The 25666-nt window shown below is 46.2% G+C and overlaps 2 protein-coding genes across 6 annotated transcripts in view; one reads left to right on the top strand and one right to left on the bottom strand.

Annotated features, from left to right (window-relative positions):
* Positions 1–1001: 1001 nt before the first annotated feature.
* Positions 1002–25663, bottom strand: POMK (protein O-mannose kinase). 5 transcript variants are annotated; one of them, XM_059722168.1, is made up of 9 exons: positions 25581–25634; positions 22041–22200; positions 21420–21727; positions 10203–14672; positions 8749–8847; positions 4741–6316; positions 2639–2729; positions 1373–1566; positions 1002–1096 (listed from the first exon to the last, which is right to left on the bottom strand). In XM_059722168.1, exons 2-4 carry the CDS (start codon positions 22153–22155, stop codon positions 13899–13901), a joined length of 1197 nt encoding a protein of 398 aa, XP_059578151.1. In that variant the 5' UTR covers positions 22156–22200; positions 25581–25634; the 3' UTR covers positions 1002–1096; positions 1373–1566; positions 2639–2729; positions 4741–6316; positions 8749–8847; positions 10203–13898. The 5 variants fall into 5 exon arrangements, with proteins under 5 accessions (XP_059578151.1, XP_059578152.1, XP_059578153.1 ...); XM_059722169.1 differs by lacking the exon at positions 25581–25634 and having other exon boundaries at positions 4741–4941; positions 6260–6316; positions 22041–22548; XM_059722170.1 differs by lacking the exon at positions 22041–22200 and having other exon boundaries at positions 25581–25663.
* HGSNAT (heparan-alpha-glucosaminide N-acetyltransferase) overlaps positions 25263–25666 on the top strand; it is a 32754-nt gene continuing 32350 nt past the window's right edge. Inside the window, exon 1 of the mRNA XM_059722161.1 lies at positions 25263–25373. The gene's annotated coding sequence lies outside the window, so the exon portion shown is untranslated. The remainder of the gene's footprint in view (positions 25374–25666) is intronic.

Genomic DNA, 25666 nt, shown 5'->3' with positions numbered 1-25666 from the left:
AGCTGTTCTTATTTGTCTGGGTAAACCATTGAGAAAGAGGCAGTTAATACAATACCCAAAATCCAACACTGACATGGCTTCAACTCCAAATTGGAAAACATGGAGCACAGACATAATAGGCTCCTTGCAAAAATCGCCACTAAAGCTGTCTACCTCAGTGATACAGTAATGATAGTTGGGGTGTCATGATGTGCAATCCCTGAATAATGCAGCTGTGCCAACAGAAGCAGTTAAACTGGCAAAACCATGTTCATACCCATATGGTCGGGTTTGCTGGGGCAGGCGGTGTCTGGCAGTTTTACCTTACTGGTACCAAGCACAGTTTTGCTGGTATAAGCTGAGTCCATGCTAGGAGTGCTTTGCTGGTATAGCATGTGAGTATTCTTACATCGGTAAAGAACTTCTGGTATAGGCATGGCCACAGTCAGTCTGACCCAGCACCATTAAAGTCAATGGAAGCTGCCAACAGGTAGTTGCATTTTGCACCAGTCAGTAACATTGTAATCTAGTCTGGAGCTGACAGAAACTTGAACAACTATGCCAAGGTCTGCATTCAGGGCTCTGTTCAGGAACAGTTACGCTTGTCCATCCTTATTTAGGACCAGTCTTAAACACATGCTTAATCTACACTGACAAGGCTAAAAGACTTCCACTGATTTCCTTGCCTTTTTCTAAAGACTCCCAAGTGAGCTTCAGATCAGGTCCTAAAGGAGTGTGAGACAAGACTAAACTAAAGTCTCTCAGAATAACCATCACAAAGCTCCAAATTATAATAAAGCTGTGGCATTTGTATCATGGGAAAAAGCATATTCCCCTTATGACATGGGAAATGAGAGCTTTAGAGTACCAATTAGATATAATCCCATTTCATTAAATCATTACAACACCCAGTGAGAGAGCTGTGCAAACCATTTAGGGTGGAGAGGAGTTCACCACCTAGCAAAAATTCTTTCAAACAGCTAATTAGATTCTGATTCTCAGGGAATTTAAACAATTTCTCACTCAGTTGCAGCGCTCTGTGGGTTCCATGTTTTCCTTTTAGCAGCATGATGAAATCTCCAGACTGACCAGCTTGCCAAGAAGAGATTTTTGTGATCTGGAAAGGGAGACAGAAAGGAAAAAAATAGAATCATTTTTGCTGTGAACTGTGTTTCACCAGCAGCTACAGGTTATCATTGGGACCAGGGACCTGATATGCTAGGGGCTGTACAAACATACAGCAAGAGACATTTCCTGCCCCATGGGTTTGTAATCTAAGTACACAGGAAAGTGAAACATGAAAAAAGTGAAGTGACCTGATCTAAGGTCATACAGGAAGTCAGTGGCACAAGGTGGTAGATAACACAATTCACCAGACTCAAACATAACTTACCATCCACCTGATCCATTTGACTGCACTGCTGCTTTGTCCACTGTTGACTTTTGGGTTCAGGTAATGAAATGCAATGCTCATCCCCTTCAGAGTCTTAGTCTCTCACTCTGACAGCCAAAATGCAAGAGAAGATATGACCCAGATTATCTCCACCTCACACACACAACTGTGCAGGTAGCAACACAATTATTTTTCTGGTGGGACAAAGGAAACAAGAAATACCTTTTTGTTAGAACATTGGGAAAGCTGTCTCCAAATCTATGGGATGAAGCAAAATCCCTCTTCCCTCTGAGGCAACACTGAATGACAGTAGGATTGTCACAGCCTTTGACTGGTCCCCTCCATAGGTTCAGGCCCTTAATACCCTGTTGTGGCTCCTTTGAACTAGCTCAACTGTCAAAAAACCCCTACATAATTAGCAAAGGTAGCTTCCCCTAGCAGAACAGTCGCATATAACTGTCCACCTAGGAATGAGGTGAAGCATGTTGAGACCTGGGATGCCTATTTAAGCATATCCTTCCCTTAGCCTGACCTGTCATCTGCTTGTTATAGCAGAGTGGCCCCATGCACAAGGTTCAGCAGCACTTGAATGGAGCCTGGCCTAGAAGCTTATGCCATTGTGTGTTACGCATGTTGATTGTTTCACTTCTGGTCTGGGACCTTCTGTTGAATGCCATGTCTCTGTGGGAGCTAGATGGTAATTACATGGAATGTGAATATTTTTTCCCATTGAGGTCAAGGCACTTGTGGGCTGACAATTGTTATTTCTAGGGGAGGAAGTTAGAGCATTTCACAGGGGTTGAGAACCTGGAGGCTGAAAGCTTCAAGAGAAGAGTGTGATGGTGGGCTGCATGTGTTGATGGTATTATTTTGTTATACTAAATTCCAGGCACCTTGTTCACTCCTGCTGTCCCTGTGTAGAGGAACAAGGACCATATATGACCTGGGTGATCTCGGGAGGATTTCAGTGGCAGATGGTGCCTGCCCATGAGCTGTATGTGGAGATTAAGGGGTAGAGGTATCAATGGAAAAGGCAGCTTTAGCCAAAGACACTTTTCTCCTCTACTTATTTAGGCATGTTGTTGGGAAAGGACTTCAAACCGGACTTGTTTTACGGACCTCCTTGAGATTTCACCTTCAAACAAAGTGTAAAGAAAATCAGGATAGCAGCATTAAAGCCACAGCGGGCTACTTGTTAAGGCTGACATCTGAGAAATCTGAGTTCTCAGCTAAACCACAACCTTCCGGCAAATCAATGAAACTCACTGTGTCTGAGTTCTCCACCTCATAATGATGAACTGTTGTAATTGCATTTCAGGTCACGTGATATTTGGTATATTTCATAGTGTTCCATCTCCTGGAGTAAAGTAAATACACAAGCATTTTAGCTTTTAATTTTTAAAGAAATTTTTAGCTGTCTTGGTTGTGGAGAAAAGTTTGAACATATGACCTGAGGGTATCCTAATGGTTAGTGGTAATGAAGATGTATTAAAACCCCATATGTATTGCTGTTATATTGAATCACATGATTTTAAATCAGTCTCGTGATTTGTGGGGTACCTGACTCATGACTTCTGAATTCTTGGGTTTGGTGATACTGTCATCTGTACATGGTATAATACTGGCTCCTTTCTCTTGCTCTTTGCCTTTCCTATTATTTACTTAGATTGTCTGGGACTTAAGGCAAGGTTTTTCTTACTTTATGTTTGTACAGCACCTAAGCACAATGGGGTCCTGATGTTGCTTGCTATCTCAAGGAAATGCTGTCCTACCGGAGTTGGCAATGTTTTACAGTAAAAACTTTAACAGAACTTAGTTCCAAACACGTGCTATTTCCAACCTAGCCTGTGCTGCCACCGCTGCCACTGGAGCCACTGCTCCCCCTTGCAGTGCAGCTGCTGCTGGTTGTCCCCACCACCCAACTGCTGTGCAGGCAAAGCCCCCAACCACCAAATACCACTGGAGCTCTCCAGGTCCATGGGCCAGATAAAATGGCTTTGCGAGCCAGATTCAGCTTGTTGACCCCCCTGATGTACTGCTGTCAGCATGTGCTCACCACGGAAAGTGTTACAGGTTGGGTTCCACCTCACTGATACTGGTGAGTATAAAAGCTGCCTTTCATTCAGGTTAAATGCAAGAAATAGGAATGTTCAAACCAAAATATAGGCATAGCACACACCCTCTTCTCCCCTCCCTCTTCCAAAGTGAAGGCATACATGAGGCTACCCTGGAATTAGAACTATATGGGTTGAGGGCTTTGCTTAGTATTGTTCTAAGAAATGCATGTAAGAGCGAAAAGCAAAAGAGACTGTTTCTGTACAGTTTACAGACAGAAAGAACAAACAATGAGCCAGATGTGGATACAAAATGCAGATAGCATGAACTGAAGTAAAAACGCAGAAAAAGAGAAAGACTATGGGTTAGGTTCCGGCTGAAGGAGTCTGGGAGCTGTGAGCAAAGAAGTGCCCTCCTGTTCATTTATCCTGCATTTAGGGAAACAGGACTTTGCTTATTCTTTGTGAAGACACAAGATTACATCAAAGAAAAACCTGATTTCATTGCCAGTCTCTTCTCTGAACTGGAACAACCTGCAAAACCCTTGACATCTTAGCAAGCTGCATCAATCAAAATGAGTAACATAACTCTGTTTGCACAATGCCTATTGTGTATTGCCAAACCTTCATAACTTCTCAATCTGATGACATATAGCCAAGCACTGTTCCCTGAAGACTGCTTCCATACCTCAAGGCTAAGCAAAACACAGAACAAAAAGACAGCCCATGAATGGAGTGCCTCAGTGCTAATAATTAATGATAATGATGTAGCATAACAGGTGTAAATGTTCTGGCAAAGATCTCCTACTATGTACAGGCAGTCAAAAAACCCAAGTTCAAATCAATTCAACCACTGCTGGCTAGTCTAAATGAGTAGATTGAACAGATTAGCAAGTGAACAGGCATTCATTTTTTATTCTGGAAGTGCAGCCACATGCCTGCAGTTGCCCACACCAGGAGTTGTGTTAAATCATGAGCAAGACATTATAAAGGGGGATAAGGCAAGGTGCCGCATTTATTGATTACATGAGTTAGACATAGAAGTTTGGACACACCATTCATACAAACACACACAAATCATCATACACATCATTACACACAGGCCTACACATACACAAGACAACTATTTCACCCACACATACAACAGATATAGTTACCAGCAATAGTTGCTCAGTATCAGCTCAGGGTGGCTAACCTGGGCTTATTGAGTAGATGATGATGATTTGAAGATAGCAGATTTGAAGATAACAGCTGGAGCAGGGTGAACAGATGCATCTGTGCCCCAATGAAACAGTAGTAGAGAAAGAGACTCACCCAACTTGGCATTTTCAAAGTGTTCTTTTATAGGGATTGGCATCCTTTGTTTCAGTGCTCTGGGGTTTTGCCATACCCAGCTTCTATTTTTGCAGTTGTTCTTCTTTTTCTTCAGCTTATCTCAGCCTTGGAGTGTTTTTGCTGCCCGTCTGGCAGGATGGGTGCATTCCTTCTCCTCGTTATCTTCTTTGTGCCCTAGGCCTAAAAGAGATTCTTCAGCCATTTATTAATTAGTTTACTGACTGGTAACTTACATTTGGCGCCTTGTTGCTTACATAAACAGTTAAATCTTCTTTGCCTGTCTCTATTCCATTCTTTCACCATTCACCTTTTTACACACACACACACATAAAGGCTATGCAGAGTTCATTCACTTATGTCAAACAGAAGGATACAAAATGGAGTTTTCAAGTTGCTTACAGGACAAGACTAACATGATTACATTTCACTACTATTACACTTTATGTTAATATCAGCTACATTAGTTCAGTTCATGCTACAGCTGGAGGGTGCTACAGCATGCCTACCTGCTCAGCTGGATCAGACAGCTAGCTTGTACCAAGGTTAGCCCGCAAGGGAGGAGGCAAAGCATCCCGAGATGCTGGGGAGCTGAGAGTTAACTTGAATCTGGAGGGGATCTGGGATGGAAGTTCAATAAACTGGTTTAACTTAAATAAGTTAAGCCTGATACTACATCTATCCAGGTTAATCTTAAACCAGTTTTGGCCATGTTGAAAGTAGTTTATGTGCACTGAACTTCTGTTGTGTTACAGATTTGAACCAGTTTCTGACCATTTATACTGGTTTATGTATAATTTCTGTCCCTAGTTCTAGTGTGGTTCTGGTCTAAAGTGATTCAATTTTTAGGGATGCAGAGCATCCAGTGACTCCTACTGCATTTCAAGGAAGGAGAGGAGCATTCAGCCAGACATGCTTGGCCATTTTCAGGAGCAGGCCCTAAACAAGGAAACATGAGGCAGCATGATTTACTGAAAGCAAGGACCCATGCTGTCAAAGTAGGAGTCTAAAGTTAGGGTCCTTGCTCTCTATTTAGACACTGATTCAAGAAAGCACTTAAGTGCATGCTTGAGGCATGCTCTCAAGTCTCACTCACTTGAAAAGTTAAGCATATTGTGGCAGGCACAAGGCCATAGAGATAAATTTACCTGAAGAGGAAGATGAGAGGAGCCAGCAGGACGCTGCACCAAACCATAAGTATGGTGGGAGAGAAGCTGCGGCAGGGAAAAATGCCGCACCGGAAGGAAAAAAAAAAGAGCAATGGGTCTGGGAGGAGCCAGGACTGGCTCCCACGCTGGCATGGGCACACTTTACGGCAGCATACCGGCACTGATTCACCGGCCAGCCCCTTGAAGATGAGAGGATGGAAGGGAGAGAAGAGGGACCAGAAGTGGGTTCCCCGGTGGGCCCAGAATGGAGCAGAGCCCCACTGAGGGGAAGTGGTGGCAGCCCCAGGAAGGGGCCTCTGAAAATGAGAGCCCAAGAGGGCTAAACTACCTACCTGAGACAGTGCCGTGAACTCCAGACATCTCCAGGCAGGATTGGACCAACCAGGAACCTGAGGAGAAAAGGAGAGATGCACGCCTGAACCGTGGCAAGTACAAACCAGAGAGAGGTGAAAATACGTCGGGAAACAAGGTAACCCAGGGTCAGGAAAGGGTCTAAGCCAGTTCCAATATGGCCTAAGAAAAACCAGATGAGACGATGTCCGAACATGACTAACATAATCCGAAAGGCCAAGATAAAAAAAACCTATACCAGACCAGGCCTAGAAGAATGGGATATAACATCTTTGGTTGGCGTTAGGTGGGGTATAGGGGAGGCGGAGCCCCAAACGGGAAGATGGATGGGAAGATTGAAGGAAGGTGCCAGGAAAGGTGGGACATACCATCTTCCTCCCAATTAAACAAATTTATTCCAGCAAGATGTAGCAGGTAAGAACCCCTGAGGACCTTCTGAAATCTAATCCAGCAACAAGCTGTCTGTTCCCCAAGTGACGATGAAGTCTGAAAAGCCCAAACGAACAAGGCACACTGGTGAATGGCACGGGAGATTATACATATGCTTATGTGCTTTGTGCATGGGGTCCATGAACTCCAAAAGCAAATAACCCAATATTCAGAAGTACAGAGCACCCACCACCTCTCACTGACTTCACTGGGGACTGCTGGATGTTCAGCAGTTTGGAAAATTCAGTTTCATACTTAAATGTTCAAAATACGGAGTTTGGAGCATAGCGTTAAACTCTGAGTCTCAAAAATCTTGACCAAAGACTTTACAAAACTTTATTTGAAATAAATGTATCAAAAGTCCCTTTTGTGTTGCACTATTTATTGGTTTTGAGTAACCCAGAGCTAAACTATTTGTGGGAATCCCCAAGTATTATTTCTAAGTATCACTGTAATACAAATATACCCACAGTTTCATCCTGATGAATATTGGATTATAGATACCAGAACACAGTGATGTTTATTCAGAATTATGTGGTCATCCCAAATGTTTGGTATTTCAATTAGAATCAAACCATAAAGTCCTTTTCCCCTCTTAAATGCACCACATAACACATAATCTGTTGTGATGACAACCGCAAATGTATGATTTATTCCATGTAAAGAAAGAGACGGTTTCTGTCTCAAGCTTTCTCATTCCCATGGGTCCTAGCCCTTGGTAAGACATTTTGACCATAAAGATAGGTTCTGTGTACACTTGCAAATTTTGCCAAACATAGTAATTATATCCTTAAAACAACACAGCCTCTATTTCAGAGAGATAATAATCTGCAGTTGGCTTTACTGTAATTACAAGAAGAAAACATTGTTTTAGATCTAGCTGACAAGATTTTATCAAGTTAGTTTAGTGTTGTAAACTTTTGATAAAGGTGAGTAGTTCCTGCTCCCTTAGATACAGAAGAACATGAACTTTAAACTACTTAATTTGATGCAACACCTCTAATTAATTAAATGAGACCAAGCCCATTCTTGTGTATGCATACAAAACCTGATGTGCCATTGAGCACAGGCAGCGTCTTTCAGTTCAAGTTTTCAATCAAGTATGTAGATCAGTGATGTTCAACCTTTTTAGGATCAAGGCACCCCAATTAAACCAGTGGTGCTCATGCTTTTGACCCTAGGGGACCAAATGAAAGTTGCTGGGCCAGTTCATGGACCAAATTGGGACCCATGCTGCCTCTGCCCTGCTGAGATTAGGCTCCAGGGCCTCTGCACTGTCTCAGCCCAGTCCCTGCACCCCAGGATCAGTCCCTGAGCTGCCCTGCATGCTCAATCTTCTGCACAGAGCCGCAGCCCTTAGGGCTCCCCAGAGACCTGTGAGGATCCCTGTGGGCTGGATGACATGGTGCCAGGGGCTGAATTAGGCCCACAAGCCAAGGACTGAGCACTCCTGGACCAAACAAGGAAAATACCAGCTTTTAGTTTTCACTCAGTTTTTGACTATGGAAAAATAATAAATACTTCTGTCAAATAATTCAGAAAGACCATAACAGGGCAGAATATTTATGGCACTATGGATTCCCATTTGAAATCTCTGAGTTTATCTTGTGAATTATATAGGTATTTGCACACCTAACAATGCTAATGCACCCTACAACACCCTTAAAAGGATCTCACAGCATCCCAGGGTGCCTTGGCAAACTAGTTGAGAATTACCAGTGTAGAGTACTGGCAGCTGTCAGGGTTGTTCACACAGTACCTGATGAATATCCATTGTCATCAACAACCCAGTACCAACCTGTAGCCATGCAAAAACCTGCAGGCAGCTACAGAGCATGACTCCACATACCTTGCCAGCCAATTTGGGCAGACAGACTGGACAAGATTCTTGTACTCTATTCCTGGAATGCTTCTCTGAGGGGAAAGGAAATGGACACAGCTCATTGGGAATCCCCCACCCCACCCTACAATTATCTCCCTTCCATTCTCCATGCACACACCCTAAACACCATGATCTGGGGGCTGGCAGAGAACAACCCACCTGAGATGACCAGTGCTCTGTAACCCAAGGTCTCCTGAACCAAGATGATATTGCCACAGTGACTCTCTCCTATGTTCTTTGTATCGGGGAGTTGCCTCCCTGTAGGAACAAAACCAATACTTAGCAGGCCAGCTTATATAATCAAAGATGGCAGAACACTTCACCCTGAAGCAAATGAAGGGGGACTGTGACCTCTACACCAGATGGGCATTCTCCATGTCTCGCATGTCTGTTGGGAGGAAGGAAAGGGCCTCCAAGCTTAGGTAGAGAATTGCCCCTACACATTTTCCTGGCTGTGGGCACCTCTTCTGATTTTGAGTAAGGTGGAGCTAAACTGCGTGTAGGAATCCTTGAACCATTAAAAGTAACATACCGGTAATTACACCCAAAATACTATCCTGATTAAGTTCCAGATGATAAACTTCAGAACAACAGAAGACTGAAGAGCAAAGTCCTGTGGCAGGACAGTGCATGGATGCCAGCTATACTCATAGGAAGATACAACCCTATTAGTGAGCAATTTTTCATAGACCCTGTGTTCAGCAGCACATTCACCAGTCCCTTTTCCTAGTAATTAGGCTTAGCCAGGGCATGGGTTCTGCATTTTTTCAGAGCTCAGAGGATTACAGTAAAGAGGTCAATGTGACAAGTCAAAGGTAACAGATTATTATGTACTGAGTGCGGAGTTCCCAGGCAGAAACATGTCAATTATACAATTACACTCATCATTCAAAATTTCCCCACTGCAGCAATTTAGATATTGAAGTCTGTCCCATGTGATTATAATTACACACTGTAATGAAAGCTTCCACTAATCCCTGCTAAGGGAGTATCAGGAAGTTTGCATGCAAACTACGTAGTGTTAGATGCGTGGAGGGTGGGGGGAAGGGGAGGAAAAAGGTGTGGAGTCATTCCTCATTCAGTCATTGTGTAACTGCAGACTGTAGAAGTGGAATTTGATGCTGCCATCTCGTGTTTCCATGCAGAATGACATTCCAAATCGAACACTAAAATTTAACTACAATACCACCTCCAGAACAGGCTTGATTTATCCTGGAGCTCAAGTTCAGGTAACAGTGGGAGTGTCTACACATTCATTAATGCACCTTTGCTACTGCACATTAAGTTTAGTACCACTAATATAAGGTACTAGATAAAGGCACAATATCTGTGCTAATTCACAGTAGCAAAAGTGATTTTTTTTTGTGACAATGCACAGTAGACTAATTCTACAGCACATTAGCATGGTTTTTGCTGTGATGCACTAATGCACAGTAAAACAGTCCACTGCACATTACAGTGTTTTATGCCAGTCAGTGGCTGGAGAACACTAAGGTCTGGTGGGAGGGAGTGGGGAAGATGTGTGTGTGGATTCTGCGAGCAGGAAGTCTGTGAGCACTGCAACGGAGACACCTTATATTTAAGTTGCAAACAAAATGAGAAACTTTAATTACCTTATTGAACACTGCTTCACTCTGATCAAGGCATATAATAAGGGAACACTTCTGGTAATTTTCCTCAGTCTGAGTAGCATCTCACTCTGAAAGCTGTCCCATCAAAATGAATACCTTCCTCCACGAATGAAGATGGAGGTTTCCATGGTAAGATTATTTTTTTTTAGGGCTACAGTTTGTCCTTGTTCATTCATTCGAAGCATGGCTGCTTGGAGGGTATAGTGCTTTGAAACAAGCAAGCAGAGCTCTCTTTACTGAGAGACTTGTGCAGTCAATATGGGTTTGCTGTTGTCTCTTTAAAACGTGGTGTCTCACTTTTACTCCCTGCAGCAGAATGTTTTTCCAGCTGTCTTTCATGGAGGGCTAAAATGAAAATGACTTCACTGTGATCAGCACATTCAAATGAAGAAGATTCTGGTAACTTTCCTCACACTGGGCACATCTACACATGCCCCCATGGTGCTGTTGTCACTGTGCTGTCACTTGCTACTTCCTTTACAAAGTACTAAATGACAGTGCAGTAACAGCTGTTACTGCGCCGTTCTGATGGCACATGGTTATTTTTAATTGCTACATCACCATAGCAATGCACTATAATGAGGGAGCACATCACAACGGTCATGTAGCTGCAGCATCATGTTTGTGTCGGCTGAACCTATGTTGCTGTAGTGCATTGCTACGGCGATGTAGCATCACGTGTAGACGTGCCCATTGAGTAGCATCATACCCTGAGAGCTCTCCCATGGAAATCAATGACACGAAACCACTCTTTTTAACCTTCCTTAAGGGGTTTTAGGTCAGGATCCCCAAAATAACTTAAAGCATCCAAAAACTGCTTGGCCTTTTAGAATATATTGGCTTATGATCTTTGCCTTATGCTTCCTGATGGGTGGAGCAGTGAGGCTGCCAGAAAGGGGAGTCACTGGGGCAGAAAAAGGGGTTATAGAACAAAATTTGTAAAATGTAATAAGTTGAATGGGCCATGGATAATCAGAGACATGAAAACTACATGGTAAATGTCCTATACAGACACTTGAGGACACAAATTGTGAAGAGCTGTAACATATCCATTTGAAGGAAAACATGTGCCAGGGTAGCAGTATAATACAATACATGTAACTTCATAGAAAATATCTCCTCTGGTATTTAACTCTGCTGAGTGAGAAACTATAAAGCATAGTACTCTAGGACAGGCAGATTTTGGATTCCTAAAGCTTAATGCTAAACTGAAAACAACAAGGAGAATGGCAATAAAAAATGCTACAAATACAGTCTTGCTGCTTCCTTTTTTAAAGCATTTACATGCTTGGAAAACATTTTTTGGCTGAGAAGCAAGCAGTTCACTAACAATCACACTCAGAGCAACTCCTTCAGAGGGCACAGGATGCTCTTCCCATACCAAATCAACCATCCGTGTGCAGAACAAGAAAGAACAAAAGTTTGTCTCCAAGAGAAGTACACCATGCATTTCCAATGCAGTAGGTTGCTTTGGAGGTTAACACAATGGCAGTGGCCACTAGCAGACTCCAAGGTCTTTGAGACAGCATGATTTAATTTTCTGTAGGTTAATATATATAACTACAAAGTTAATCTCTCTCATGAATACTGTGCACATATTCAACAGGCCCACTGAGGCAGAGAGGGCAGAGCACAATTCTATAAAAACAAGCTTTGTTGCTGGAATAAGGCATTCTTGTTCTCTGACTATTCTTTTTCCAGGTACTTCTCTCAGGTTTATTCCCAGGATGTCCAGGAACTAAGGGTATTTGTAAATGTGCTCTGGGAGTTGTGGGGGGTGGGGAAGGGGGGCACTTTAATTAGAATGGCTCTCTGAACCGCTCTAATTTAAGCACTTGGAGCATCCTGTGCATCAGTGCCCCTGTGGTTAAAAATGGTGTTGGGGGCACTTTAACTAAAGCTTGATGTTCATGTATAGGCATCCTAATAGCTTCAGCTCAAGATCAGTGAAGCCAAAGGACTGTCAGCTTCACTGGACTTTGGGGCATGCCCCACAAGAATTTTGTCTTCCAAATACAGGAGGCCTTGCATTTTCCAGCTCTTCCTTTATTTATGCCATTTAAGGGTCCAGTCAGAACTTCCTAGGCTTTAAATGCTAGAAGCTGCACGTGGGAGAGGAACAGGTGAAAAAACCCTGACCATACCCAGTTTACTCTCCCTTTCAGCACCCACTCTCTGCCATTGTGAGACACAGGATACTGAGCAAGATGGACCAACGGTCTGACACAATAAATGGCAGTTCTCATGTTCTAAAGAGAATTTTTTTCCTATGATTATTAACATCTTTCCATTGAGTCATAAGGATACTGCTATCATGGAAAGGTGAATGGGAAGAGCTAGTCCCTCTTTTCAACTGAAGGCAGGAGAGGGGGTTTTCTGAACAGGAGTGAATAAAGAGAGTGTCTAAATTTGTAGGTCCTTGCCCTCATAAGCCCATATGAGAATGTATCAGGAGAAAAGGGCCAGGCTTTGAAAATCAAGGCAATGCATCTCCCTTTCCTTTGTCTGGGAGTTGCCTGCTTGGAGTGTAATCTTCTTGGAGGAGGGCACTGTACTGTTTGCATCTCTGTAATGTGCCAAAATAATGGTAGGAGCTGAATAAATATGATGGTGATAGGGTATAGGGACAAAACTGTGACAGCATGGCTGAACATATGCGCTACCAAATTTTCCTCTGCTCGACTCAGAAATCACTCTGCTTCCCTAAAACTGGAGGGAAGAAGTTAACCGTAGCTATTTTGGGCAGTGAGGGCTTTGACAGTCAGGAAACAGCTAGGCCTTTGCTCCTATATTAATCTGTAGTTTATCTCCGCCTCCCAGCCAAGGAAGCAGGAGATGCTCATGCTGCAGACATCAGGGTAGTCATCAGTACAGGATCCTGCCCCAATTACAGGGGCCCCATACACATCAGCTCACTCAGCCTACTCCCCAGAAAACCAAGCAATAAGATCTGCACAGTCCAATAAAGAACTGGGCAGCCATTAGGTCAGGCTTCAGCATGTTGCTACAACTGAGAAACTTAGGATGTGCACTCTTTTCTGACCAGCTGCTGTTTTAATTCTAAGAGGGAGTGCAGGTAAGTTAAAATTGGTCAAAAATTTTAATTTAAACAATTTTTCAATGAAAACAGGCCTTTTCTTAAAAAAAAAAACCCCAAAAAGCCCTAAAGAAAGAACCAAACATTTGAATGGAATGCGTTTTATAAAGACATTTTCTAATTTTTGGATGGAAAAACAAAATACATTTGGTTTTTTAAAACCAAAAAACCCTTCTCCTTTGCACTGTACCTCATCTCTCCTCCCCTCCCTCCCACCCCAATCTTTTTTTGGTGACACAATGGAAAAAAAGTAGTAGTGCTGGGAGCTCTCCCAAACTGGGCTTTTGGTTAAAAAAATCCAAAAATAGTCACAAAACCACCTTGCCATTTTTCAACCCTTTTAGTGTTGGTTTTGTCTCCTTAGTTCTCTGGGGCAGGATCCTTATGAGCCTTTGCCACTCTGTACATTTTTGGTGCTAAATAAATAAAAGGGATGTCAACCACAGTAAGTCCACAGAATTGGAGACATCAGGAATTTTCCAGGTCAGTGTTCTCATAATACAGAGGCATGAGATCACCATCCAATGGCACCTCCTCCCCATAGGGCCAAAGCTCTGTAGAAGCCCCTCTCTCACAATTGTTTACAACATTTCCCTTGTTCCAGGCATGGCAACTTCTCTGATCAGAGATGTCAAAACTTTTCTGTATGTGTCCAGAACCATTTGGGCAGAAGGCCTTTCCACTGGGTTGTTCTTCTTGCACTCCATGTGCACATCAAACAAATGCAGCCTGACAATATCACTGCCTTCGATATGCCCCAGCAAGAAATTGGAGACATCAGGAATTTTCCATATGTCTGTTTTCTCGTCATACGGAGGCATGAGGTCATCATCAAATGGCACTTCCTCCCCATATGGCCAAAGCTGTTCAGGAGCTACAAACTCACCCTGGAGTTCCCGATGGCCACACTTTACCAGTCTGCCAGCACTCCGGTTCACAAGAGGCAAGGCATCCAAATCATTCACCACGACATGAAAGTCACTCGTCAGCAAATATTGTGACAGCACCTTATCCAGGTCGTTGGAATCGCACATCACTAAGGTGCCCAAGGGACTGTTGTGCAAATAGTGAAGGATTCTCACATAGTCTATGGCAAGTATGAATCTATGATGCCATGTATTCAAGCCCCTATACTTGGGGAGGTCCAATGTTTCGTTCAGACTCTTCAGGGAGCCTAGTGGGTGATACTCTGTTAGGATTGTGTACTGCTCTTTGCAATAGCCAAGCAATTTCACAACATGCTTGCTCTGTAGAGATTTTAGCATCTTCAATCCATGGAGAAAGTCATTCTCCAGCTCTGAGTTGGTGAGTTGTGAAAGGGCAACTTTGCTTTCCTTCCACTCTGAAAGAAAGACCTAAAAACAAAACAGGAAATGAACAAAACACTGAAAGCCTTCTGCTGTAGACCAGTTTGTTTATCCTCCAAGTGACTACATAGCATTGCAAGTTATATATTCACTAGACACTGTGCTATTATATGCACAAGTTCCATAAATAGAAAGTAGACACTGACTGCTAACAGCTACTATGTGAACACATGTGTACGTCTATATGTTACGGTGGAGTTACTACCTATTCACTCGTGATGCTGTAATTACAGCATAGCAGTATTCACTGATTGGTTGGGTGACCTTTGTGAGCATATGACATGGATTAAATGCAAAACATTTAATTTGACTGCCCACAAAACACAATTTAAGAGCATAGGACTGGAAAGAGACCTCGAGCCATTGAAGTCTAGTCCCCTTCATTCACAGACAATCATTAATCCAAGAAATCCCCAAAACTGTTGTTTCAAACCCTCCCTCACAACTACCAGGGACAATACGCAAAACATCAAGTACATCTTTTAATATTTCCTATGTAAAAGCAGAGGAGATGAAGGTACTGCATATGTCCTGAGACTACAATGACTGGGAAGTAGTTGGTTAATATATACTCAGAAGATCCTAGGAAAATACCTATGGCCCCCACACCAGAGAAAGGCAACCCCCCTCCCTTCCCTGTCCATGCCAACCCAACTTAGAAGGAACATTTCTTCCTGACCCCAAATATGATCAAGTATGTCCCCTAACAGAAAAACAAGACCCCCTAGCCAGCAACCTCTAGTTTTCCTAAGTAACAGCAAGAACATCAGTACACTTCTGTCAAAAACCCTCAGCTTTAACTGTGGCCAACATCCCAATGCCTTAGAGGATGGCAAGGTCTCTATCCTCCAGGAGTCAGTAGCATTCATCAGGGTAAAAATTACCAAACACCTTCCCCATCACAAGAGAGTATCTTCCATATGCCAACATGAGGATTGCAAACTCAGTCTGCTTCCTATGCTGCCATGCTTACGCATGTCAAGTAGCATTGAATTCTGGAAGCAGAGATGCTGATTCCAGTGGCACTGGTGCAGAGTGTCAACTCCCACAGGCATTCTGGGAACCAAGGGACATTTGAACAGCTCACCCCGCACCCCCAACACTAAATACTCAAGTAAATGAGGTTAAGTAAAGTTTAACAGAAATTTACAATGAAATCTAGATAAGATAGAAATGACCAAATAGGACAGGTAAGGTATACGAAGCAAACAATTAAAAATGATAAAATGTGCATTCACCTACAGGAATAATAATCTTTATTAATCTTTGAGAGAAATTAATCTCAAATTCTCAAAGTCCACAAGTCTTAAAAAGTGTCTAACAAGTGGACAGCCTGTTAGGAAAAAGAATGCCTTACCTAGGTTTCAAAAACAAAGTTTTTAAGAATCTCTTTTATTCGCCTGCAGATCGGCAATTCAGCAAAACTAAGAAGCAAAAATCCTGAGGTGGACCTGGATTTTAATATGCTATTACCTGGTCCAATTTCAAAAGCTTACTAAGTACACTAGCAAATACAGCAATGTTTCCAAAAGGTTGTATTCTAATTAATATGCCTATTTTTAACCTTGTCCTACACTAGCTCTAACTGGCATAAAACTACTAAATAAATGCTAAGCAACCTTTAGCTAACTTCTTTTGACCCATCCTTCTTGAGCCTTCAAAACTTCTCGCCTACAACATTCTCACACTTGCTCATTTCCTTTGCTTATTCTTCTCTAACCCAAACTTTTCTGAAGTAAATACAAGCAAACACTCTACCTGCTAGGGCTGTGCGAAGCTTCGGTAGCCGATTCGATTTGGAGGAGGTTTGGCCCGATTTGGCGGCCAAAATTCTGAATCCGAATCGAACTGGGAGACCCATTAATCTCTCCGAATTGAATCGGAAGCCTCTATAGGTTCATAGATGCAGGGTCAGAGGGGACCTGAGCAGATCATCAAGTCCGACCCCCTGCCCTGGGCAGGAATGGATACTGGGCTCATATGAACCCTGGTAAGTTTAAGCTCATATGACCCCAGCTAGGTAGTTATCAAGCCTCCTTTTAAAGACCCCTAAGGTAGGATCCAGCACCACTTCCCTTGGAAGCTGGTTCCAGATCCTGGCCGCCCAGACTGCGAAGTAGTGCCTCCTGATGTCTAGCCTGAATCTATTCTCAATCAACTTTGGTCGATACTCTCAATCGACCTTGTGGCTGCCTATAAGTTCATCACAGGGGCACAGAAGGGAATTGGTGAGGTTTTATTCACCAAGGCGCCCCCGGGGGTTACAAGAAATAATGGCCACAAGCTAGCAGAGAGCAGATTTAGACTAGACATTAGGAAGAACTTCTTCACAGTTCGAGTGGCCAAGGTCTGGAATGGGCTCCCAAGGGAGGTGGTGCTCTCCCCTACCCTGGGGGTCTTCAAGAGGAGGTTAGATAGGCATCTGGCTGGGGTCATCTAAACCCAGAACTCTTTCCTGCCTATGCAGGAGGTCGGACTCGATGATCTATTGAGGTCCCTACCGACCCTAACATCTATGAATCTATGAACTTGTGTCCGTTATTCCTTGTTACTCCGGGAGGTGCTCGGGGGAACAGGGTCTCACCCATTCCCCTCTGGTCCCCCCTGGCAAGTTTATAGACTGCCACTAGATCCCCTCTCAGCCTTCTCTTGTGAAGGCTAAACAGGTTCAGGCCCTGTAGCCTCTCCTCGTAGGGCTTGCCCTGCTGCCCCGATCATGCAAGTGGCCCTCCTCTGGACCCTCTCGATGCTGTCCACATCCCTCCTGAAGTGCAGCGCCCAGAACTGGATGCAGTACTCCAACTGTGGCCTGACCAATGTCGCATAGAGGGGGAGGATCACCTCCTTGGGCCTGCTCATGATGCATCTGTGGTTGCATGACAAGGTGCGGTTAGCTTTGCTGACCGTGTCCTCACATTGGCAGCCCATGTTCATTTTAGAATCGATAATGACTCCAAGATCCCTTTCTGTCACTGTGCTTTTGAGAAGGGAGTTCCCCAGCCAAGAGGTATGCTGCTGGTTCTTTCTGCCCAAGTGCAGCACCCTGCACTTGTCAGTATTGAATCCCATCCTACTCACATTCACCCACACCTGTAACCTGTCCAGGTCCAGTTGTATCCTGTCCCTCCCTTCTAGCGTGCCCGCCTCGCCCCAAATCTTGGTGTCATCAGTGAATTTGAACAGGATGCTTTTCACCCCCTTGTCCAAGTCACTAATAAAGAAATTGAACAGTATTGGCCCGAGAACCGAGCCCTGGGGGACTCCACTGCCCACCTCCCTCCAGGTCGAAAAAGACCCATCCACCACCACTCTCTGGGTGCGGCCACCTAGCTAATTTGTGACGCATCTGACTGTGTAGGCATCAATGGCATAGTCACCTAGCTTTTCAATGAGAATGGGGTGGGAGACAGTGTCAAAGGCCTTCCTGAAGTCCGGAAAGACTATATCCACCGCGACACCTGCGTCCAATGATTTTGTGACCTGATCATAGAAGGCAATCAGGTTGGTCTGGACCTGCCCTTAATGAATCTATGCTGGTTGCCCTTGAGCATCCTCCCCCCCTGCTGGTCCCTCACAGATGTGCTCATGGATCATTTTCTCAAAGAGCTTCCCCAGGACCGAAATAAGACTAACAGGTCTAGAGTTGCCTGGGTCCTCCCTCCTCCCTATTTTGAAAATGGGGACCACATTGGCCTTCTTCCAGTCTTCTGACACCTGGCCAGAGCACCATGAGTGCTTGTAAAGCCATGCCAGGGGCCCCGCAATGACCCCTACCAATTCCCTCAGCACCCTAGGGTGGAGAGCGTCTGGACCTGCTGATCTGAACATGTCCAGCCCCTCCAGAAGTTCCCTAACTCGGTCCTCCCTGACCCTAGGCTTGGCGGAGTCACTCCTGAGTCCATCCTGAATTGCGGTGGGGGAGATGTCCCGGTCCCTGCTCAGAAAAATGGAAGCAAAGAATTTTTTTAAAAGGTTTGCTTTTTCATCTGGTGCAACCACCAGATTGCCAAGTGTATCCTGCAGGGGCCCCATGTTGCCTGGTGCCTTCTTTTTACTCCCTATGTATTTAAAAAAGAACTTTTTGTTGTCCTTGATCCTTGTTGCTAGCCCTAGTTCTGTCTCCGCCTTAGCCTTCCTAACAGCCTCCCTACAGACTTGCGCTATGGAGGTATAATCCTCTTTGGTGATAGCCCCCCGCTTCCACTGGATGTTCGCCTCCTTTTTGGCTTTCATACATTCCTGAGTACCTTTGGTGAGTCAAGGGGGCTTTTGAGCAATCTTGCCCCCTTTGACTCGCATTGGGACTGTCACCCCTTGGGCTCGGAGGATCGTCTCCTTAAGGAACCACCACACGCCTTGGACACCTAGTTCCCCATCTCTCCGGGACCACAATGCCTCTCCTACCAATCTTCTCAACTTGTTGAAGTCAGCCCTCCTGAAGTCCAGGACTACTGCCTTGCTGCAGGCCTTTGACACCCTGTGCTGGATAGTGAATTCCAGAAGGTGATGATCGCTATCACCCAGGTGGTTGAGAACCTGGAGTCCCCTCACCAAGTCATCACATATGGCCAGGACCAGGTCCAGCAGGGCATTCCCCCTGGTGGGACTATGCACCTCCTGGGTCAGGTGGAGGTCTTGCATCTCAACAAGGAACCTATGTGAGCGGTCAGACCTGGCTGACTCAAATCGATTCAGAGAGATTCAGAGATTCATCCATAGACTGTATAGGCAGTGCTGGGGGGAGCAGCTGGGGGAGCAGCCTATGAGCCCCGGTTTGAGCCTGGAGCCCTGGGAGAATCTGTGGCTCGTCCGCTGCCCCCCCGCTGGTGTGAGGCAGGCAGTGTTGGCAGCCCTGGGAGAAGCTGTGAAGGCTGGGGGGAATGATCGGGGAACTGGGGGATTGAACCAGGAGCTGGGGGAAGACTCTGTTCATTCCCCCAGCCCCCCAATCGTTCCCCCAGCTTTTCTTTTTTAAAGACATTTTTCGTGTTCCAAGCCAAATCAGCCAAATCCATGAGTCAGTCCAGAACCATAAGTTGCCAGCTCCCCAATCATTTCCCCCTAGCCCCCATGGCTTCTCCTGGGGCTGCTGCCTCAAGCCATGGCTTGTCTGGCTGCTCCCCCTCCACGGCAAGACAGGCAGTGCTGGCAGCCCCAGGAGAAGCCACAGGGGCTGGGGGAAATGATTAGGGAGCTGGGGGGAATGATTGGGGAGCTGGGGGATTCAACTGGGAGCTGGGGGGAAGACCCTGTTCATTTCCCCAGCCCCCGATTCAATCCCCCAGCTCCCGCAGCTTCTCCCAAGGCTGCCAGCACTGCCTACCTTGACTCAGTAAGGGGTCAGTAGGGGGAGCTGCAGCTTCTCCCAGGGCTGCCAGCTCAAGCTGGGGCTTGTTCAGCTGCTCCCCCAGCTGCTTCAACCGGCACTGCCTGCCTGTATAGTTTATGGCTGAATAAGATTCGGTGCTGAATATCTTCGAATTCAGATTTGGCCGAATTGAATTGGGACAGTGATTTGAATCACCGAATTGAATCACTGCCCCTCCGAATCACTGAATCCAAAGCGAATACTTTGCACTTCGCACAGGCCTATTACCTGCCTATAGGCCACTTAGGGGCTACTGCAGGCTACAAATGTAGGGTGCTATCTAGGGATGCACCGACAGAGATTTTTGGGGCCAATACTGATGGGCAATTTTTAACGAGCCATATTGGCCAATACTGATCTGATTTTGATATGCAGTCTTGCAGTGTGAAGACCAGCTGGGTTTGGCTGGTAAGTCTGTTGTAGGGTAAGGCAAGGGGCAAGATGGGGGGCAGATTGAGGCACCCAAGGTGAGGGAAGGAGTGGGGCAGGGGCTGGAGCAGGCGCTGCACAGCCAGGGTGGGGCACAAGAGACAGAGCTGCAGCGCATCTGGGGAGACCACCACTTGCACACACCCCAGGACAGCATGGGGGGCATGTGCCCCCACATCTGTGCATTAGGCAGGGTGGGCTGCTGCTGTGGGCTAGGGGCTGTGCCGAGCTCTTCCTTGCAGGGCTACAGTGAATTTTAGGGTGGCTGCAGCCCTCTCAACCCTCCCTCTCAGTGCTGCTGCCCACCTAAGCGCAGCCCAGCTCCCCGCCAGGAAGAGCCCGGTGCAGCCCTGGCTCCAGCTTGCAGCAGCAACCTGCCCTGCCCTACATGCAGATACAGGGGCAAGTGCCCCTCCCCCACCGCCACCAGGTGTAAGCAGTGGAGGGAGCTGCCCCCTGCCCTGCGCCCCCCAGATGAGCTGCAGCTCCGTCCTGTGCCCTACCCTGCCCCAGCTGGGCAACACCTTCCCCACTCCCACTCCCTCCCTCCCTGTGGAAGTCTCGATCTGCCCCTCCAGCCTAACCCCTACCCTCCCCCCTTGTCCCTTCCCCCACAACAGACTTTTCAGCCGAACCCGGCTATGCTCTTAGCTACCTGCATGCTAAGCTGTGGCTGTGCGCATGCACATGGCATTATCGGCCACATCAGACAGAAAAAGCTGATTGCCAATACTCTCAATTTTCCTCAAAGCAGTGCCAATCTGATATGGGACCAATGTATCGGTGCACCTCTAGTGCCATCTACAGTCACAATATTCTGTGTGGTTGTAAAAATGAGCTTCTAGAGACTATTACAACAGGAACTGCCTAAGCATTAACCACTCACGAAGCTTTGTTCCTCTCAGACATCCATCCCTCTGACAAAAACACAAACTAACCTTTTTTACAGCTCCTTCACCAACACATTTCAGCTTCCTGACTTCTTTATCTATGGCTTCGCAAGACAGCCATGGCGAACAATTTTTGAGAGGCCCTAGTCTGAAGTACCCAGAGGGGCAGAGATTGGGATCCAAATCCAGATGGCTGGAGGACACATAAAAACTACTGAGGTACAGATAAAGGAGGATGTTCAGGAGCAGGACAGCCAGAAGCAGTACCACCACCAGGGCAGGAGGCATTTCCCTCAGGATCATGTCTTTCTTAGCATAATGGGATTTTTTTTCCATGTTGCAGTCTTCTACATTCTCTGCAGGACACAAACACAAGGCAAAACAGCATAGTGAGCATAACATTTTTGAAGGACAAGAAAAGACTGGCCACAAATATGAAAGGGACTTTTCATAATACTGATACTCCAGGACATGGTCTCACCTATATTTAAAAAGGGCACCTGAAAAACCTAAGCTGAATATCTTCAACCTTCATCAACCTGAAACATAGTCAGCTGATAAAAACAAGCTATTTCCAGTTCCATACCTGCCTCCCAACAATTTCTGTCATTTTACCAACATAGGCCCCCAACCCACCAAACTAAAGTCATAACTGGCATCAAGGAGCACCTTGGAGGTCCCAGAAGCTAAGGAGCCTAGACCTGGTTGTGTAGAGAGGAAGAAAGGAAGACTGGTGATGGGAGGTTATTGAGGGAGTCCATTTTGGCAATATTGAGATCATCATTTGGTGGCCTCTTGTTTAAGGTGCTGGTGACCACTGCATTTGTATCTGTGAAACCGAAAAAGACAAGGATAAGTATAATTTAGGAAGGGGCAAACTGTAAGAGAGCCTGTACATCTGGGATTAGTACAGGCCCAAGAAGAGAGGAATCCGTCCCATTTAAGCAGTTAATGGACTTGAATGATCAATTTGGTGAAATTTGTAATCCAGGATACAACCATGCTTGTAACACACCTTAGCAATCTCTCTGCAGGGCATATTTAGCCCCTGATCTTGGAACAAGCCCTGTACAAGATCTCAAAGAATCATAGAAAATGAGGGTTGGAAAGGACCTCAGGAGGTCATCTAGTCTAGCCCTCTGCTCAAAGTAGGACCATCCCCAACTAGATTATTCCAGCCAAGGCTTTGTCTAGCTGGGTCTTAAAAACCTCCAAACATGGAGATTCCACCACCTCTCTGAGTAACCTGTTCCAGTGCTTCACTACCCTCTTAGTGAGAAAGTTTTTTCCTAATATCTAACCTAAACTTCCCTTGCTGCAACTTGAGACCATTGCTCCTCATTCTGTCATCTGCCATCTGAGAACAGTCTAGCTCCATCCTCTTTGTAGCCACCCTTCAGGTAGCTGAAGGCTGCAATTAAATCCCCCTTCAAGTCCTCTCTTCTTCAGTTTAAATAAGTTCAGTTCCTCCACCCTCTCTCTTCATAAGTCCCCTCATATGTCCCTTGAACTTGAGCCAAAACCCTGTTCCACTGCAGTTAACAGGGTTTTGTACAACCATCTATGGGAAGAGTCCAGCTTACCAGGCCTTAGCCACGCTAAGGGTAACAATACTCAGAGAGCTACTCAGCAGCCACCACAGAGGGAAGCGCAAGGCTCCCAGACACAAGTTATGAAGCCACTACATTTTGTAACATCTTTACGTGACACCTTATACAATAAGGGGCCAGATTTTCACCCAATTGGTCATTTTTTAAGCTGTCTGCAGCCATACACTTGTGTTTGGTCAGATCTATAAGCTGTTTTCTATGGCCAGATCAGGTGAAAAATTGTCACTTCACTTCTGTCTGTACCTCGGGAGAGGCAGATAGCAAATTTCTAGGATGTCAAACCAGGCCTGTTTAACAACCCAGGCCAGGGGGGCTGGGAATTCTGAGACTGAACCTATCATAAAAATACACTCGGCTGCTACCAAAGCCAAACAGCTCCCCCACACTAAGGGCTGCTGCTCCAGGGGCCACACACACTAGTGTCTTGGCCTGGAGGGGCTGCTAGCAGGGCAGGCACCGGGCACCAGTGTTGTGTGGGGGCGGCCTCCCTGCACCCCTCTGCCTCAGGCTCTGGGGAGCAGGGAACGTCAGATGTTGTTTTGGGGTATTTTTTTTATTTTTTATTTTTAAGGAAAAGTTCTTATGTTCCAAGTCAAATCAGCCAAATCAATTCCAAATCTGTGAGTCGTTCAAGAACCAGATGTGGCCCTACTACTAGCAAACACCTTCCACCCCTACCTGGGGCTTCAGCTGCTTTTAAATCCTTTGCCGGGCATCCTAAGTGCAGACCCAAGCCCAGAGGCCTGGGGTTCAGATTCACCTTGTCTCGGCCGGGCTGAGCCGACTCGAGGTGATTCAGAAATTACTCGTTCGTCAGGGCAGGCTGGTGAATGGAGAGGCAGACGAGGTTCAATGGTTGTAAAAAACTTTACTTAGGTCGCGGGTGGCTGCGACGGAAACGGTTCGGTCGTCTGGACAACAATGTGAGTTGCTCCAGCTGGCGAGGCGAAAGCCAGTAAATCCGTCTGTAACTCAAGCCGGCGGGAAAAGGGTATGTCTGGGACTGCGTTCGGCGATGGGAAGAGGGATCAATAGGTGATCAGTCTATTGACCAGCTAGCCGCAAGCCAGATCTCTTAGAGACACTCTGCAGCGTGCTCAAAGCTCTTCGACTTGGGCAGAAGTCACGCTAGTTTTTAAATGGCCAGCAAGCCAATTACCGGCCGCCACGTGTGAATAATTTAGCACTAGCCAATTGCGGGGCACAAATTTGCATCCGAATGGCGGGAACTCTTTGCGCTGTGCATTTCTGTGCTGCAAAGAGAAAATGCATCCTGCAAAGACAGCTGCAGTGGCGGGAACTCTCTCCTGCATGCGGGTTCTTTATGCAGCAAAAACCCTCGCTGTGCAAGAGGCTCTCAGGCGACAAGAAAATTCCATAGTGCCGAGGCACCAAACTCACTGGGTCATGACACCCCTGAGTTTTGCTTGCCCTCAGCTATACAGCTGCAGTAGCAAGATAGGGAGGAGTCTCTCATTTCCATTAAGTCTGAGTGTAGCTGAGATCTTCCCACTGGAAGTGAAGGGGTTTTTTGTTTTGTTTTTTAAGTAAAATTGTTTTTGTTCCAAGTCAAATCAATTCCAAATCCGTGAGTCATTCAAGAACCAAATGTGGCTCTACTACCAGCAAACATCCTCCACCTCCGCCTGGGGCTTCAGATGTTTCCAAACATTTGGCAGGCGCCGCATGTGCAAACCCAAGCACAAAGGCTTGGGGTTCGGATGCCCCTGAGTTTTGCTTGCCCTCAGCCATACAGCCATAGGAGCAAGCTAGGGAGAAGTCTCCCATTGCCACAAAGTGGGTGTAAAACCTAGATCTTCCTACAGGCAATGTACATGGGAGGGTAACTATACATTACCTCCGCAGGTACTACCCCATGCCAGAAAGGTGGTTATCCCCTGTCCCTGGGAAAACCACCATGGTGATGATCATGGTATTTCCTCTGCCAGGTGAACCCTTTTGTTTTGTTTTAAAGAAATGTTTCATGTCCCAAGCCAAATCAAGTCCAAACCCGTGAGTCAGTCCAGAACTGTAAGTGGCCCTACAACTGGCAAACGTCCCTCACCCCCCACCAGGGGCTTCAGATAGTTCCAAAGTCTTTTGGCAGGCATCCTATGAGCAGGCCCAAGCCCGGAGGCTTGTGGTTCGGATGCCCCCTAGTTTTGCCTGCTCTCAGCCATACTTGCAGGAGCAAGTTAGGGAAGAGCCTGCTATTTCCATAAAGAGGGCTTTAAGCCCCACCACCTGGGCGGGTACTACACCGCACCAGAACAGCTACCTCCAGGGAAGCGCAAGGAAAGCCGCCCTCACGGACCCAGATACGCGGTGTTTCTCCTGCCAGAGAAGGAAGCTAGCGCAACCTCTACATCATACTAGTGCAAAGCCCAGCCAGGTGGGAGGCTCTCTGCATCACCTCAGACAAGCTCCGACCCCCCTGCCAGGCTCGTGGCTTTCCCCCGCCAGTGGGAAAACCACCGTGGTGCCCATGGTGTTTCCCCTGCCAGGGCAGCTGGGCTGCACCGCTGCGAGGCGGGTGCCAAACCCCGAGGGGCAGGAGTGCCCGCGAGGAAAGAGCGAGGCCCGGCTCGGCTCGGCTTACCTGGGCCCGGCCTGCCTCGCTCGGCGCCACGTGACCGCCGGCCCCGCCCTGCGTTGCGCCAGGCGGCCGGGCGGGCCCGGGCCGGG

This window comes from Alligator mississippiensis, chromosome 2, assembly GCF_030867095.1.
Source record: "Alligator mississippiensis isolate rAllMis1 chromosome 2, rAllMis1, whole genome shotgun sequence".
Lineage (NCBI taxonomy): Eukaryota > Metazoa > Chordata > Crocodylia > Alligatoridae > Alligator > Alligator mississippiensis.
This window is presented reverse-complemented; position numbering and strand designations above follow the sequence as displayed.

Coding starts and splice junctions, on each gene's coding strand:
- POMK (XM_059722168.1), bottom strand. CDS start 22,155: ATGATGATCTCAATATTGCCAAAATGGACTCCCTCAATAACCTCCCAT. Junction 21,728..22,040: donor TAGCTTCTGGGACCTCCAAG/GTGCTCCTTGAT, acceptor TGTGTCCTGCAG/AGAATGTAGAAGACTGCAAC. Junction 14,673..21,419: donor GTGAAGGAGCTGTAAAAAAG/GTTAGTTTGTGT, acceptor TTTTGTTTTTAG/GTCTTTCTTTCAGAGTGGAA.